The sequence below is a fragment of the Dromiciops gliroides genome, chromosome 5 (genome assembly GCF_019393635.1).
Source record: "Dromiciops gliroides isolate mDroGli1 chromosome 5, mDroGli1.pri, whole genome shotgun sequence".
NCBI lineage: Eukaryota > Metazoa > Chordata > Mammalia > Microbiotheria > Microbiotheriidae > Dromiciops > Dromiciops gliroides.
Window position 1 is genome coordinate 201,804,264 of NC_057865.1, and position 17,141 is coordinate 201,821,404.

The window sequence follows — 17,141 nt, forward strand, 5'->3', positions numbered from 1 at the left end:
AAGATACTGCAGTGGTTTGCCATTTCCAGCTCATTTTACAGATGAGGAAAGTGAGGCAAACAGGGTTAAGTGACTTCCCCAGGGTTGTGCAGCTAATGAGCATCAGAGGCTGAATTTGAACTATAGGTCTTCCTGATTCCAGGTCACATGCTCTATCCACTGTGCCACCCAGCTACCCACCGTAAATTTAGAGATTTGCAAACCTTAAAGTGCAATATAAATGTGAGTTATTATGATGGTATTATTTGGTACCCACTTTTTGATGGAGTTCAGATAGAAACAGTCTGTTGAAAAGGCTATTACTTGCTATTACTCCTTTATATTTCATGATCTGTGAATCATTGCACTGGAGGATGAAATGACTACTTTGGTGATTGAATAAAATTATTGTAATATAAGTTCATCTTCTGGAGACTTGCTGAAAGCAAAACTCCAGTAGCAAAGTGGATGACAGAAATGAAAATGTGTATTGTCATATTTACTCAAGGTTTGTATTTTTCTGCTAGGTAGGTCTTTATATTTTGAAGGATTTAAATTCTACGTAGTTTAGGAAGTATGAGTATTTGTTATGGCAACATCTGTAAAACTAGTCTTTATTTTTATGGCTCAGTGTTTTGTCTGGGAGGCAGCAGCTCTGCATAGTGATGCTCCAGTTGCAGTAGTTCTCAAGTAAATTTTGGGGTTTGTGTTTGTAGGATGGACAATAAGTCTATCAGTTTATTTTTTATTTTTTTGGTGAGGCAATTGGGGTTAAGTGACTTGCCCAGGGTTACACAGTTAGTGTCAAGTGTCTGAGGTCGGATTTGAACTCAGGTCCTCCTGACTCCAGGGCCGGTGCTCTATCCCCTGCACCACCTAGCTGCCCCAAGTCTATCAGTTTATAAAGGATAGAGAGCTTCTGGTGTCTAACTCTAGCCACTTGAATGTGTCTTTCTGAGTATCTTGTACCCTGCAGTGATATGTTGCAGTTTTCTCTGTTTCAGTACATATTTTATATTAAACAATAAGCTCAGGTTCCTTAAGAATAACATTTCTATAATTTCTGGTGAGTATTATTATTGTTCTTATTATTAAGAAAAGTAGGGGCAGCTAGGTGGCGCAGTGGATAGAGCACCGGCCCTGGAGTCAGGAGGACCTGAGTTCAAATCCAGCCTCAGTCAGACATTTGATACTTACCAGTTGTGTGACCCTGGGCAAGTCACTTAACCCTCATTGCCCCCCACAAAAAACAAAAACAAAAAACCAAACAAAAAACCCCCCAAACAAACACAAAAGAGAAGTAGGAGGATCCATCTGTTAAAAAACAGAATGAAGAAGATACCCAAGCTTGGTTCCGTGAAAGGATTTTTTAATGAAGAGAACTGCAGAAGAGAGATTTTCCACAAAAATGTACAAACTTCACATTAATTAATTCAAGCAATTACTCATTAATTAATTAATTCAAGTTACCTTTGTTGTAGACATTGGTGGGAAGCTGCACATTACTGATGGATGTGTTCACCCACAGGTTGTTGAAGTGTTCATTGAGATCCAGAATAAATTCATCCCCAAGCTCCACATAATTGCCATTTTCGTCTTTCTCATTGATGAGAACTGAATTGTAATAGTTAAACTAGAGAAAAAGAAAAATGAGAGAGCCGGAGATGGACCAGACATGGATGGAAATACACAATGTGAAGGGAGAAAGAGAGAGAGAGAGAAATGACCTAGATCAGAGGATTCAAAGATGAACGGACAAACTGTGGCTATGTCCACATACACAAAATGAAGTGGACAATTCAGACTAGATGATGAATGGCCAAATTTTATTTATTTAATAGTTATATTTTTAAAATTTATTTTACAATACTCAGGGTTGTAACAAATACAATTAAATCATTGGGGGGTGGGGTGGCTCTGAAAGGAAGGTGAGCAAGTGGTGGACAATTTTGGCTTGAATTACCCACATGACCTCACTTTTCCACTTTGCTGAATGTATGTAAACATAGCCAGAGAGAGACAGAGAGTCAGACACATTTTCATGGAGAGATAAACAGACAAAGACAAAGAGTACATCATCAGTACTACCAGTTTCTCCTCAAGTGACATGGTTCACTTTTCATTTTTAAGAAATAGACCTTATCCTATCTGGGAATGACCTGCATGAAGTGTCTGCCTCAGATTGGACAATGACCACAGACCCTTCACCGATGCAAACTTCCCTCTCTGCTGACACAGACACCATTCCTTTTTTTCCTTCTTTTTCTCTACCTCTACCCACTGGACACAGTCATCAGAGGGAGTAAAAGTGTTCCCAGGAAGACGCTACAGCCTCAGTCGGGGTTATGTTTAGATCTTTCTGAGACCGTGTTTCTCCTCCGGCAATAAGCCCTGGCATTCCTGGGATTTGGCTCTCTGTCCTTTGCTTAGCTCCCAAAGTGCATGGGGTTAGACATTTTTAAATGAACTAATGTGGGTTCAGGAAAAACCTCATAGTCCCTTTTAAAACCCTGACAAAAGTATTTTTAGAAATCACCTATGTCGGGGCAGCGAGGTGGTGCAGTGGATAGAGCACCGGCCCTGGAGTCAGGAGTACCTGAGTTCAAACCCGGCCTCAGACACTTAACACTTAACTAGCTGTGTGACCCTGGGCAAGTCACTTAACTCCAATTGCCTCACTAAAAAAAAAAAAGAAAAAGAAATCACCTATGTCTATAGCTAATGCACGGACACTTGGAGGACGCTTAAGGTCACATTAGCCATACCTTTGGCACAGCTTTGGACATAGACTATTTTTTGGTGAGGCAATTGGGGTTAAGTGACTTGCCCAGGGTCACACAGCTAGTGTTAAGTGTCTGAGGCTGGATTTGAACTCAGGTCCTCCTGACTCCAGGGCCGGCGCTCTATCCACTGTCCTGGACAGAGACTATTGAAGGCACAGTAACACGAAGGGTTTGTAGCTCCTGTCCCTCCAACTGTTCAGCCACCTCCAATCTGCCTCTTACAGGAACAGTGTTGGAAACAGGGGGACTTACCACCAGAGAAGCATTGTATTCATGGTTGAGGTCGGCCTCTTCAGCTGCTTCTACGAGTCTCTAAGGCACAAAGACACAACACGCTGGGGATAAAGGACTGGTGTTTGGACAAACTCTTATATAATCAGTTAGAATCCCATTGTCCTCTGACCTGGTCATGCAAGAGGACATTGATATGCTGGGGATCATACAGAGGAAAAGGGACTGGGATGTTTATAAGGGACCTCAAGACATGCCATAGTAAGGTTGGCTGGACCTGTAGACTTAGTGGAGATATGACAGCTGTATTCAAGTATTTGAAGGGCTGCTGGAAAAGAGTGATTTGTTATATTCTGCTTGGACCCAGAAGGAAGAACTAGGAGCAACGGATGAAAGGAAGGAAGGAAGCACTCCTTACTATATGCCAGGCACTGTGCCAAGCACTCCACAAATATTATCTCATTCTTTTTTATTATTCTTTTATTATTATTCTTTTTTATTTTTTGCGGGGCAATGAGGGTTAAGTGATTTGCCCAGGGTCACACAGCTAGTAAGTGTCAAGTGTCTGAGGCTGGATTTGAACTCAGGTCCTCCTGAATCCAGGGCCGGTGCTTTATCCACTGCGCCACCTAGCTACCCCTATCTCATTCTTTCCTCACACCAGTCCTCAGAGGTAGACGCTATTATTATCTCCATTTTATAATTAAAGAAACTGAGGAAAACAGAGTGACTTGATCAGGGTCACAAGTGTCTGAAAGCTAGACTGGACTCAGGTCTTCTTGATTCTAGGCCCACTATCTACTGAGCTACCTAGAAAACATAGAAATAAACAATCATAAATAAAAGTCAGAAGGAAGTGGATCTATCTCCAAATAGATGCATGATTTAGATATTTAAATCACATCATAAGCAAATTGGAGGAACAAGGAAGAAATTACCTTTCAGATCTGGAAATAGGGAAAGAATGAAACGGATATGTTTGGACATGGCCGATGTAGGGATTTATTTGGCTTAAGTATGCACTTTTTTTATGCAAGGGCTTTAATTTTCTTCCTCTTCTTAGGGAGAGGGGAGGTGGAGGGAAGGAGGGAACGTTTGGTAATTGGAAAATAAAATAAAATGAAAGGTAGAGACAAATGTGGCTTATTTTTATTGGAACAGCATGGCTCCGAAAGAACAGCTCAGCCTTTAGAAAAAGTCAGTTGGGAATAAAGAATCATGCTTGGAACATTCCAAGAGGCAATTAATCGTTTATCTTGTAGCCTAGGGGAAATTTTCCATTTCCTCCCCGACTTTTGGGAGTAGGAGAAAGAGACAGTATTGAGTGAGCCCTAGTATACTATCTGATAATGTAGGGATTTATTAGATTGGATTTATTCATTATATTAGATGGAATTATTAGATGAATCAAAGCACTTTCCTTATCTGCTGGTTAATTCCTGAAATTCCTCTAATAGAAGCTTCATTTAAGTATTAGAAATATGGCTTTAAGATTGGTAACATTAGTACCTCAAGGACTTGTGACTTCATCTTTGTGGGAGCTCCCTCCACCAAAATAGCCTTATAGGATTGATTACCTAAAGACTCAGAGTTTTAGTAATATAAATAACAATAGAGAACATTTTATAGTGCTTTAAGGTTTGCAAAGCACTTTATACATTTTATCAATTTTATCTTCACAACGATCTTGGGAGGTGAGTACTATAATTATCCCCATTTAAGCAACCAACTGATAGTAACACATGGACCATGGAAGTGTCAGAGGCAGGATTTGAACCCAGGCCTACTAGATGCCAGTTCCAGTATGTGGTTCAGTGCCTCTCTAAGAGGAGTAACACAGTGACTCCACTTTAGGCTAACGTGTAAGTGACTGATTATACATCTTTAAGTAAGATTTTGAAAGTAGGACTGGAGTAGGAGTTCAAACAGAGAAAGGAATGTCAAGCTTTGCTTGCTTTATGATTTTACCTGGGGCTGACCAGTTTTTATCAAACACTGGGGGAATACAGTCTGCTTGTTTCACCATTGATCCCACCATTGATCTTGGTGCACAACGGTCTACCAAGCATATCTTGGCCTTTCTCTGTCAGGTCATATTCTCTGAATGTCTCCATGTTGGATCTGAGTCATGCCCTATTGGTTATCCATAGTTCTCCCATATTTAATTATTGACTAGGTTGTCTGCCTTTGTCAATACTGTTTGTCTTACACTGTCTCACTCTACCCTGAGGGTGGAGGCTGTGTCTACATCATTTAGTTTCTATGGTACCTAGCATAGGGCCATGGAGAGACACTTAAATGAATATTGTGCATTTGGATGCTCTGAGGCCCCAGGGGGATTTACAGCTCTTATGCATCTTGACTAATTTGGTCTGAACACAGTCATAAACACAGCTCTTGTGCCCTGCCAGCCCTCCCCCTCCACCATTGTCTACAAACACTTGGAAGTCCATGAAAGGAAAGAGTTTTGGGTGGAAGAGAGCTTTTTATAACATTCTGCTTACTTTGCATTCATTCATTTATATTAATATATAATATTATAATAGAATATATAATAAGCATCTATTGTATGTTATAGGCACTGAATGTAAGCTTATGCCATGGGAATCTTTGCTGATACCCCAGAGTAACCCTACAGTACCTGAAGCCAACACTTTGTCTTCTATATTCTTTTTTTTTTTTTTTTTAGTGAGGCAATTGGGGTTAAGTGACTTGCCCAGGGTCACACAGCTAGTAAGTGTTAAGTGTCTGAGTCCGGATTTGAACTCAGGTCCTTCTGAATCCAGGGCCGGTGCTCTATCCACTGCGCCACCTAGCTGCCCCTTTTATATTCTTAAGTAGCTATTTTTCAGAGAAAAAAAGCCAGGCAGGACTAATGGAATTCAAGTAAGTCCTATACACTTCTGATTATATTTGAGACAGTAACATTATTTCCATGTAAGGAACAAGAAGAGGAGGATGGGGCTGGAGGAGACAGAGCTTAGTATTACCTTCACAGCCTCCACCTTCCTTCGAAGCATACTTTCCATCTCCTCAGAGAACTTCTTCACCAGCTCCAAACCGTCCACCTCCTTAATCTTCAGACTGGACTCCACATCCTTGTACTTCTATCCAGAGAAAAGTCAAGAAGATGGTTGTGATACGAGAATTCTTGTGGCAGATGGGGCTCCAACTTAAGTCTTCCTGACTTAAGTTCAATTGGGCCTCAGACATTTACTATCTGGGTGACCCTGGGCAAGTCACTTAACCATTGTTTGCCTCAGTTTCTTTAACTGTAAGATGGGGTTAAATAGCATTTACTTTGGAGGGTTGTTGTGAGGATCAAAAAAGATATTTTTTTTTCTCTTTTTTCTTTTCTTTTCTTTTTTTTTAAAGGCAATTGGGGTTAAGTGACTTGCCCAGGGTCATACAGCTAGTAAGTATTAAGTGTCTGAGGTCAGATTTGAACTCAAGTCCTCCCGACTCCAGGGCCAGTGCTCTATCCACTGCGTTACCTAGCTGCCCCAAAAAAGATATTTTTTTTCAAAAGTTCCTTTTAGCACAGTGCCCAGAGCAATAGTAGGTGATATATACATGCTTATTCCTAGCCATCAGCACTCTGGTTTGTTGGAATAATTCCCTAATTGGGGATGTCTAGGCTCCAAATGGGAGCACCCACCTTGGTGACTAAGATTTAGATGTGCTCCCTAATTATTTCTTAGACTCCATTAGTATAAAGCCCTAAATTTAGCACTTAATTATACACATGCTATCCCTATGCTTAAAAAAAGAGGCTCTCCCCTCACTCTTGTGTTTCTCTGTAAAGTCCTTTTCCTTTCAGGCCTAAATCACATACCACCTCCTCCATGACCAAATTGTTTGGGCTATTTTTCTGGACTGAGCCTTTGAACAGCTAGCTCCTCAGGAAAGCTGTGAAGGGAGGTGAATTTGACCTAATGATTGTAGAATCATAAATTGAGAGCCGTAAGAGGCCTCAGAGATTAATGAATCCTGCCTGTCTCTGCATTTAATCATTCCATTTCCTAAGGCTATGTTCAAGTGCAATTATGACTTTAAACACAAAAATTTGTTTAAAAAGATTGAACCAGAATTTTTTAAAAAGAGAGAGAATCATTTCTCCTGACTCAAAGTTTTGAAAGCACTTTGTCGGAACCTCTCTTTTGCCCTCATCACATTCTATCTTGTATCATATTCATTTGTGTTCAGCTTGCATTGATTAGGCCCCATTAGACTAAATGTACCTCAAGGACAATTTTTCATCTTTGTATCTTTAATCCTTTGAGGTGGCATTCCAGAGAAGCTTGGAGTCAGGACTGACTCAGCAGTGTGCCTCTGGGAGCACTCTGCCCCAGTGGAGGGAGTTGATGCACTAGGAATTCTCTTTGTTTATGAAATTACAGATCCCTCTTGAGACAAATATCCCTAATGCCCAGAATGTTTAACACTGCCTTGTGGACGATTCTTTAATTGCTTCACATATGAAAAAAGTCTTATCTCCTAACGAAGTTATAAGCTCCCAGAGGGCAAAGATTATCTTCTCAGTTTTTAAAGCTTTCTCACAATACACTATCTTAGGGGCAGCTAGGTGGCGCAGTGGATAGAGCACCAACCCTGGAGTCAGGAGGACCTGAGTTCAAATTCGACCTCAGACACTTAACACTTACTAGCTGTGTGACCCTGGGCAAGTCACTTAACCCCAATTGCCTCACTAAAAAAAACAAACCAACCAACCAAACAACAACAATACACTATGTTATAGGGACTGAGCTTAGACCCATGATTTCTTTGGTACACAGAAGTCCTTAATGAGAAACCTCTCTCTCTGAGGTAGATTGCCACCTTTTTTGTAACTTATAGTCTTATAGAGTTGCCTGGAGCACTGATCTGAAGTGATTAATTGCCCAAGGTTACATAGCCTAGATATGTCAGAGGCCTACTTGAACCTAGATTTTTCTGGTTCTGTGATTAGCTCTTTAACCACTATACCATGCTGTCTGTCCCTCTACATAGTACATTATATATAATAATGAAAGCTCAATAAACATAATTTAATTTTTCTCTAATGATTTCAGAAGGAGGGACAGCTAGGTGGCACAGTGGATAAAGCACCAGCCCTGAATTCAGGAGGACCAGGGTTCAAATCCGGCCTCGATCTGCTGTGTGACCCTGGGCAAGTCACTTAACCCTTATTACCCCCCCCCAATTAAATAAATAAAATAACCAAAAAAAAAAAATTTCAGAAGGCATTTTAGAGTCCTAGAGTCTCGGGATTTAGACTTGGAAGCAACCTTAGCTTAGCATGGCACTAAATCTGGAAATTAATTTAGGTAATATTATAATTTTCATATAATAATGGCAAATCCCAACCATGAGCATTGACCATCCAATTATTTAAATTGTTTCCTTTTCATATAAACAAGTTCCTTGGCAGATTGACTTCCAGATATTTTGTGCATTTTGTAGATATTTTGAATGGGACTTCTCTTTCTTTTACTTTCTCCTTGGTTTTGTTATTAAATACTATTGATTTTTGTGAATATATTTTGTATCTTGCCATTTTGCTGAAGCTATTCAATGGTTTTACAAAGTTTCTTTGCTGATTTGCTAAGGTTTTCTAGTTAAATCGTCATATTGGCATCTCTCCCTTTTTTTGCCTACATTTATACCTTTAGTTTACTTTTGTTATTCTTGTTGCTATTTCTACAACTATGTAAGATACTTTAGTCTTTATTTTATTGAGAAAACTTTTAGTGCAATGGTCTTTCACTTTTTAGTATCATAGATTGCTTTGGTAGTCTGGTAAAACTTATTGATCCTTTCTCAAAATAAGATTGCAAAGGAAACCAATCATACTGAAATACAGTTGTCAAAATATTAAAAAAACAAACAAACAAGTTCACAGACCCCAAGTTAAGAAACCTTCTTCTAGGATATCTGTGTTGAAAATAATGCTAACTTTTGTTTTTTTGATATATGTTTTTAATCATTTTAAAAAAAATGAACAGAAAAGAACCTTAGAGATCATCTAGTCTAATCCCCTCACTTTTATGGATAAAGAAACTGAGGCCTAGAGAGGTTAGTAGCACACCTAAGGCCACATAGGGAGTAACAGAGCCAGGATTTAAACACTTTCTAATTCAAACACAGATTTTCCAATGTACTTTCCACAACTTTCTGCTACTTCTATTCGTTTTTATCAGCATCAGTTCTCACTGGACTGTGCAAGGGTAAAAGTGCTATTTTTTTCCTTTTTTTTTTTTTGGTGGGGCAATGAGGGTTAAGTGACTTGCCCAGGGTCACACAGCTAGTAAGTGTCAACTGTCTGAGGCTGGATTTGAACTCAGGTTCTCCTGAATCCAAGGCCAGTGCTTTATCCACTGCGCCACCTACCTGCCCCTAGAAGTGCTATTTAATAGAGATATGTATTTAAGGACATCCCAGCTAAGCCAGCATTACTGTGACCTATTGATAAGAGTATGCCAATTAGGACAAAGCACACCGTGTGCTTCACAACTCCCTCTACCCTCCAATGTTACAAAAAGGAAACCTGAAGGTGATTTTGAGGAAAGCAGTTTTGTATGTTTTAACATCATGCTCCATACCCGTTGACTTCTTGCCCCCAAACTGCCTCTCTGAATCATTGTCCAGCAGTCATCAGCAAGCTAGGGTCTGCTGTACCTTAGGGATACCTTTTGGACACAGAATAGTCAGTACATGAATAATCTGGCTTTCTTCCTCTCTGTCAGGGTGACATGTTTCCTTCAAGAAGATGTATCTTGTGCATCTCGTATCTTGAAAACATCTTTTTTTTAATTAATAAAGTATTTTATTTTTTTTCCATTACATGTAAAGATAGTTCTCAACTTTTGTTTATACAAGCTTTACAATTTCAGATTTTTCTTCCTCCCTCCCCCTCCCCTAGACAGCAGGTAATCTGATATAGGATATATATATATATATATATATATATATATATATATATATATATATATATATATACACACATAATAACATTAAACATATTTCTGCATTAGTCATGTTATAAGAGAAAAAATCAGAGCAATGATGAAGAACCTCAAAATAGAAAAAAACAACAGCATCAAAAACAAAAGAAATAGTATGGTTCATTCAGCATCTATACTCCGCAGTTCTTTTTTTTTTTTTTTTCTTGGATTTGGAGATCCTCTTCCATCTTGAAAACATCTTAATGGAAAAACATTCTCCCCCTTCTCAGATTGTCATGAATTTCAGCCTCCCAACCACAGGTGTTGCTGTTGCCAACAAAGCTTGTGTAGGGAGGATCCTGGGTTATCAGGAAAGAGTGGGAAGGTTCTCCTGCTGTGCCATGGTATTTAGTGAGTGCTCTTTTTGTATAGTTTTACTCAGGGACCAAGAAGTCAAGCCGAAAGCTTTGATTTCCAAACCTAGCAATGTGCTATAAGCTCTGGATTTGGAGTCAGAGGACCTGGGTTTGAATTTAACCTCTGTTCCTTACCTGGTCATGACCATTAGCAAGCCACTTAATTCTCTGAGCTGCCAAATGACAGAACAGTAGAGTTAGAAGGGACCTCACAAACTATCAAGTCTAACCTGTAGCTGGTTGAGTCCTTTTTACAAGCTCTCCAGCCACCATCTGGCCATACTGTTCCCATATCCTACTTAGAAGAGTGGTTTTTTTCGAACTCAAGTATAGAATTTTACATTTATCCCCACTAAATATAATATTTCCTTATCTAACAGGGTAAAACTAGATGGTGTCTAAGGTCCCTTCTAGCCCTAAATCCCAGGATCCTGCCAGCTCCTGACCTGCCTCTAGGGGAGAGGATAATGCTTCACCAAAGTACCAAGGACAGGGAACAGGTCTTACACAGGATTCATAGTGTAAGGAGACAATGCTCTGTGTGGTATGTTTTAAAGACCAACAGTAACTACCCTTCCCCTAAGTGAAAACAAAACATCCCCTACTCAAGTGTGAAATTCCACAATTAGAGATTCATTCTTTTAAGAGAAAGATGTAAGCAGTTAAGCAGTTGTCCATCATGTGCCAGGCAAAGTGCTAAGAACTTTACAAATACTCCCTTATTTGATCCTCCCTACAACAACCCTTGCAGAATAGATGCTATTAGTATGCTCATATTAAAGTTTAGGAAACTGAGACAAACAAAAGGTTAAGTGACTTGCCCAAGGTCATACAGGTACTAACTATCCGAGGTCAGATTTTTTTGTTGTTGTTGTTTCCACACTAGCCCTATTGTAAAAAGAAAAGGCAATAAATAAAGTTTTTAAAAATCTGCTTCAATCTTCATTTCGGGTTCATCAGTTCTCTCTTTGGAGGTGGTTAGCATTTTCCAGATTTGAACTCAGGTCTTCTTGACTCCAAGTCCAGTATATTACTAAGCTGCCATGTGTTTCTCTTTCACTGTGGGCTTTGCAGCCATGACTAGATACCCCACATCCCTTGATGCCCTTTGTGAATGCTATTTGGGAAAGCCAGGCAAAGACTCCAGAATGTATTTCTCAAACATTCTCATCCTAACAACTTTCAGTCGTCCTTTTATATGCTTACTTTCTAGAATACTTTCATCAATCACCTCCATACCCACTCTTTTTTAAAAAAAAACACATTGATTATTTCTTTATGTAAACATTCATTTTTTTTTTGGGTGAGCAACGAGGGTTAAGTGACTTGGCCAAGGTCACACAGCTAGTAAGTGTCAAGTGTCTGAGGCCGGATTTGAACTCATATCCTCCTGAATCCAGGGCCAGTGCTTTATCCACTGTGCCACCTAGCTGCCCCTCCATACCCAATCTTATGAATTGGTCTGGGGTGGTGTTACCTTCTTTAGCAGGAGTGATCCAGAGTATTTTGTCACTAAGGCATAGAGGTCCCCACCAAATGTATCTGCCCAGAACTTCACCCTGCCAGGGAAGAGGGACATACTCACATTCACATAAATATGCTTTACCACCCCAGAAAGAATGGCCCATGTCAAGGAAATGTCAGCCATAGTCTGCAGACAAGTCTCATATAAAGCAGGAGGGGAATGATACCCAAGATACAAGTAATTATCATCTGTTACAGAGTCCAGGTACTGGAAAGTTAGAACACGAGTGGCATCTATTTGATGGGAATAACAACAACAACACCATCAATATCAATAACAATAATATCTCATATTTCCATTGTGCTTTGAGGTTTACCAAGTGCTTTCCCCACAGTAATGTTGTGAGGTAAATAGTATATATACATATATACATTTTAAATTTAGACCTGTGATTACACAGGTATAGAGTATTCCCAGGGTAGCCAGGTGGTGCCATAATGCAGAGTGCTGGACCTGGAGTCAGAAAGACTCATCTTCCTGAGTTCAAATCTGGCCTCAGACACCTAGTAGCTGTGTGACCCTGGGCAAGTCACTTGACCCTGTTTGCCTCCGTTTTCTTATCTGTAAAAGAGTTGGAGAAGAAAATGGCAAACCACTGCAGTATCTTTGCTAAGAAAACCCCAAATGGGGTTACAAAGAATTAGAAATGAATGAACAACAATAATGGAGTATTCCCAGTATGGAAACTATCATATAATGATGGAGATTTGGAGATTGTCAACTTTTAAAAAACTTTTTGTATTAGAGGGCTGTATTAGACACTGAGATGTTAAGTGACTTGCCCAGAGTCATATATACCCAGGGAATGTCCAAGCCAAGATTCCAGTCTGAAAGTCTTTCCATTATACCATGATTCTTCTGTTGACTTTGGATTCAGAAATGAGAATGGAGTCCTGGGGAAGGAGAGAACAAGGGAAATGAGGATAATAAGAGGACAGAATGTTGAAGCTGAAAGGAGCCTCACAGATCATCCAGTTCAGCCCTCATTTTATAGGTGAAGAAACTGTGGCCTAGAAAGGACAACTCATGGAGTCACAAAATCTCAGAGCCGGAAATACACCTTATACCTGAACAAGAATTTCCATTGTAGCATTTCCAAAGAGAGGACTCAAATCCAGAGCAATGATAGAGGCTTTGGACAGCACAACAAAGGGGGTAAGTGACTGAGCTGGAGACTTTTGGGAGAGGGGAAGCCTTGGGCTAAAGGCAATCTCAAAAATTCCTTTGGTCACGGTCCCAGAGTTTGCTTTTGTACTAGGTTCTATTGGTGGTGGTGCAGAGGGCTGAGGGGAGGGGTGGGGAAGTCACTAGGAAGTAGGATTTCAAAAAGAAATGCATCAGGGGGCAGCTAGGTGGCGCAGTGGATAAAGCACTGGCCTTGGATTCAGGAGGACCTGAGTTCAAATCCAGTCTCAGACACTTGACACTTACTAGCTGTGTGACCTTGGGCAAGTCACTTAACCCTCATTGCCCCACAAAAAAAAAAATTAAAAAAAAAAAAAAGAAATGCATCAGCTAAACATTTTAAAAAGAGGAAAAAGAAGCCAACTAGTCCATTCTCCAGAACTTCAGCCAACATATGCTGGTCTGTAATCAATGGATAATTGTATGAGCTTTAAAAATACCTGCTGGACCTGTATGTCACCATTGATATGCAAGGATGGACTTCTAGTCAGGCCTAATGAGAAGCTGACTACAGAGCTGGGTTTACCATTCCTTTAACAAGGGACAATTGGGGTTAAGCACAAATACTTTTGAGATTCACATGATTGATTATATCCTTCCCTGAGAACAGATTTTGGGAAGAAGTGAGAGAGTTCAAGATACCTGGAGGGAAAACTGGGGGAGGGATGTCAGGTAGGACAAACTGGTGTAGATTTTGAGAACCCAGGCTCACCTCCATACCATGAGGGACAAAAGGGAGAGGAGTACTTTATTTTGGACTATTAACCATAACCAAACTATTTTTAAAAATTCAATAAATATTTATTTTTTTAACATTCCATATTTAATGCCATTACAGAATGAATGAATGAATGAAAAAGTATTTAAGCACTTACTATGTACAGAACTCTCTAGGGATATATATATATATATATATATGTATATACACACATACACACATACATACATACATATACATATATATATATATAAGCAAGCCAATCCCTGGTGTCAGGGACCTCACATTTTAATGGAGGAGACAACACTTATGGAAGGTTTCAGCTGCAAGTCAGATAGAAGGGTACCATGGTACTTAGGGTGTAGCAGTAAAGCAGATGATAACCAAATTATTTTTAAAAACCTAACCAGTAACTCAAGGTGCTCTATGATTATAGAGATTAAATAGGTAGACAGCTTTGGGTGATGGAAAGTTGGCCACCCATTTCTGACCCTTATGGGCTGGCTCAGTGCTCTACTCTCTGGAACTATAAATTGTGGAAGAGGTGCCAACCTGTATACATAGAGGGGGTCTCATCATGTGGGAATTCTCCATGCTAGTGAAATCTCAAGTCCAGTCTGCTATCTCTAAGTGATTGTAGTTACAATGTGCCCTCTCCTTTATTATCTAATAAGGACGCCATTACTCCTGAACATCACTCTAAATGAGCTTAAGATAAGATAGATGTGAGTCATAGTAATATGGAAATATGGACTATTGGTCCTGGGGATTAGTGACGCCTAATGCCATTTGTTGAGAAGGATTCCAAATGTTTGCAGCTGTGACTTCAAAACTGATGAAATTTTGAAGAAAAGGGGAGATCAGAGCGCTGAGTGGGGAGCTTTAAAACAGATTGGGGAAGAGGAGCAAAGATAACTTGGGGGAAATAGCGTATATATTGGGATGAGGCAGGAATAGATCTTGGAGATTTTTAGAAACTATCTATTACAAATCCTCATTTCACAAGCAAAGAAACCGGGAGGATGGAAGAGAATTGAGATAACGTGGGCAGAATTTGATTTAGAAGGTTGTGCACTGATAGGAAATATAGACTAGGGGATTTCTCAGATCCTTCCTATGAGTCTATGAAAACAGAAATGATCTGTCCCAAGGTTACACGTTAGAAATCCTGGAGCTGGGCCTACATAGAGTAAAAAGGGGAAGATGATGGGGAGATGAAGACTTACGTTTCCAGAGGTATCTTCTTTTGGCTCTGGGCGAAAGGCAGAAAGAGGCTGATGAGCAAATAAAGAAAAAACACCCTCTTCTGCAGGAAGGTCCGGGTCACCAGCATTGGAAGGGAGCGAATTCTGGAGGAATCATTGTCTGGATGAAAACTCAGGATCCCAGGCATAGTGTCCCTCCTGGGGTGACAGGAGGAGAGAGCAGGGGGGCCCATCTAGGTCCACATTCTGTTATCTATGCTAAGTGTACCAGTCCCACCTTCTCCAGTGGGCAGCTTCTAAAAGGACTCAGAGCTTCTCAGCTGTGACCCAGAGCAGCAAAGTTCATAGCAGTGAACCACAGGCCAGGACGGTTTAGAGAAAAGATTCTCTTGTCTTCATTTGGCACTAGTCAGCCAAGGAGTAGTGCGTAGGGGAGGGAAGGGGAAATAGCAGGGGTCAGTGAGTGAAGCTCGGTGATGACGAAAGCCTCTTAATCCTCCACTCCAATCTGCTAATCCCCAAAGAAACAGCAGGGATGGGGGAGGGATGAGATCACTCAGGACTGCCCTGATTTCAGGAGACAGGATTTCTTCCTTCAGTCAGGGGTCAGAACCAGGCCTCCCACAGCCTGGTTTAAAAGTCATGGTCTTGTTTCTGCAGAATGGTCTCCCTAGAGAGCTGCCCTGGTGGTCAGGAAAACCTAGGCTGTAGTTCTATCTCTAACATATCCTGGCCATTTGACTTTGGTAAATCACAGAACATCTGAGGGACCTACTCAGCTCTTGAAGACTCTTAATTGCAGAGGAATTGCCAGTATGTATTCAAAAAAGTTTCTTCACCTATACCAATGGAATCACAGGTCCAAACCAAAAATTATATTCTTTGAAAGACAGATATGACAATGTGAATGCCTTTTAAACAATCAGCAATATAGTGGGGGGAAATTTATCATTATCTAAAATTTATTTTGACTTTTGTTGATAATAGGGATGAACAGTGGATCCCTCACTCAGTCAGGGAAGCTATTTACACTTTAGCAGAATATGTCTAACTGTGTGACCATTGTTGTCATTTCATTTCTCTAAATCTCAGTTCTCTCATCTGTATGTAACTGAAGATTTAGCCAATGAGGGCCCAGATCTGGGAGCATGGGCAATAGGGGTATAGGCTCTGCACCCTCTTGGATGCTTGGAGAGTATGCTTTTAGATATGCACAATGGAGAGCTCTACCCTCCAGGGCATGTGTGTGGATTTTTCACTTATTATATGACAATGAAAAGCCTTCCAATTGTCTGTGGAGACAGAACTCTGAATACAAAGGCTCCAGGAGTGTGGCAAGCCTCTGGTTAGGCTGGATGGTAGTGCCAGGGGGCTACTCACCCCACCTGGGCCAACATGAAGGCATGAATACATGGCGAAGCTGTTTGTTGCACGGAATTATTTCTTGATCTTAAGTGAATGAGTGATGGAAGAGCTTCTAAAGACTGGAAGAACAACCAGAGGTTTAGGAACTGGAAACCATATCAGAGTGTTCTAGTGAGGATAGCCCGAAAAACAACCTGTTGGGTTCTTGCATAACACTGGATGCCAAGAGGCCATGTCCTGAAGCAACAGAGTGATTGTGTTTATCAGCTATTCTAGCTTCCGAAATGAACTAGTGGTATGAATGCCATTGGGCTAATTTTCCCCAGGGACTGAATGGTAGAGGGAAGAATGTACCCATTTCAGGGGACTTACTATATTTGACTATATCTTTGAGTCTTACTATTATATCTTCTTAGTAAAAGCTAAGTGATGATGTGGGGCTATCCGTTGTTTAAATGATACTGGGAGATATTAACTGGCACTGGGGATTTATCTTGGTGAGAACACAGCATGATAGGGGCTTGAGACAATAGCAGAATATAGTCAGTGACAAAAGCCCCTCCCTCCACCATTTCTGTTGTTGATGGGACAGTGAGTTGTACGGGATGAGCAGACATGGATAAATTGTAATGTACTTAGCAAGTCTCATATTATCTCCACCCCTCCAAACCACTCTTCTTTCAAACTTCCTTATTTCTGTTAAGAACACCACCACCTTTTCAGTCATCCAGGTTACAGATCTTGGTTTGATTCTCAGATCCACAGTCTTCCTCATCCCACATATTTAATC

At 40.4% G+C, this 17,141-nt stretch overlaps 1 protein-coding gene across 1 annotated transcript in view; it reads right to left on the reverse strand.

The window, feature by feature from the left end:
• Positions 1 to 16,383, reverse strand: part of CACNA2D4 (calcium voltage-gated channel auxiliary subunit alpha2delta 4) — a 174,946-nt gene extending 158,563 nt beyond the window's left edge. Inside the window, exons 1-6 of the mRNA XM_043967622.1 lie at positions 16,367 to 16,383; positions 15,008 to 15,184; positions 11,831 to 11,912; positions 5,984 to 6,100; positions 3,015 to 3,074; positions 1,450 to 1,612 (exon numbers count right to left, since the gene is read on the reverse strand). Of these exons, the coding sequence (XP_043823557.1) occupies positions 1,450 to 1,612; positions 3,015 to 3,074; positions 5,984 to 6,100; positions 11,831 to 11,912; positions 15,008 to 15,184; positions 16,367 to 16,383 (616 nt within the window). The remainder of the gene's footprint in view (positions 1 to 1,449; positions 1,613 to 3,014; positions 3,075 to 5,983; positions 6,101 to 11,830; positions 11,913 to 15,007; positions 15,185 to 16,366) is intronic.
• Positions 16,384 to 17,141: the final 758 nt, after the last annotated feature.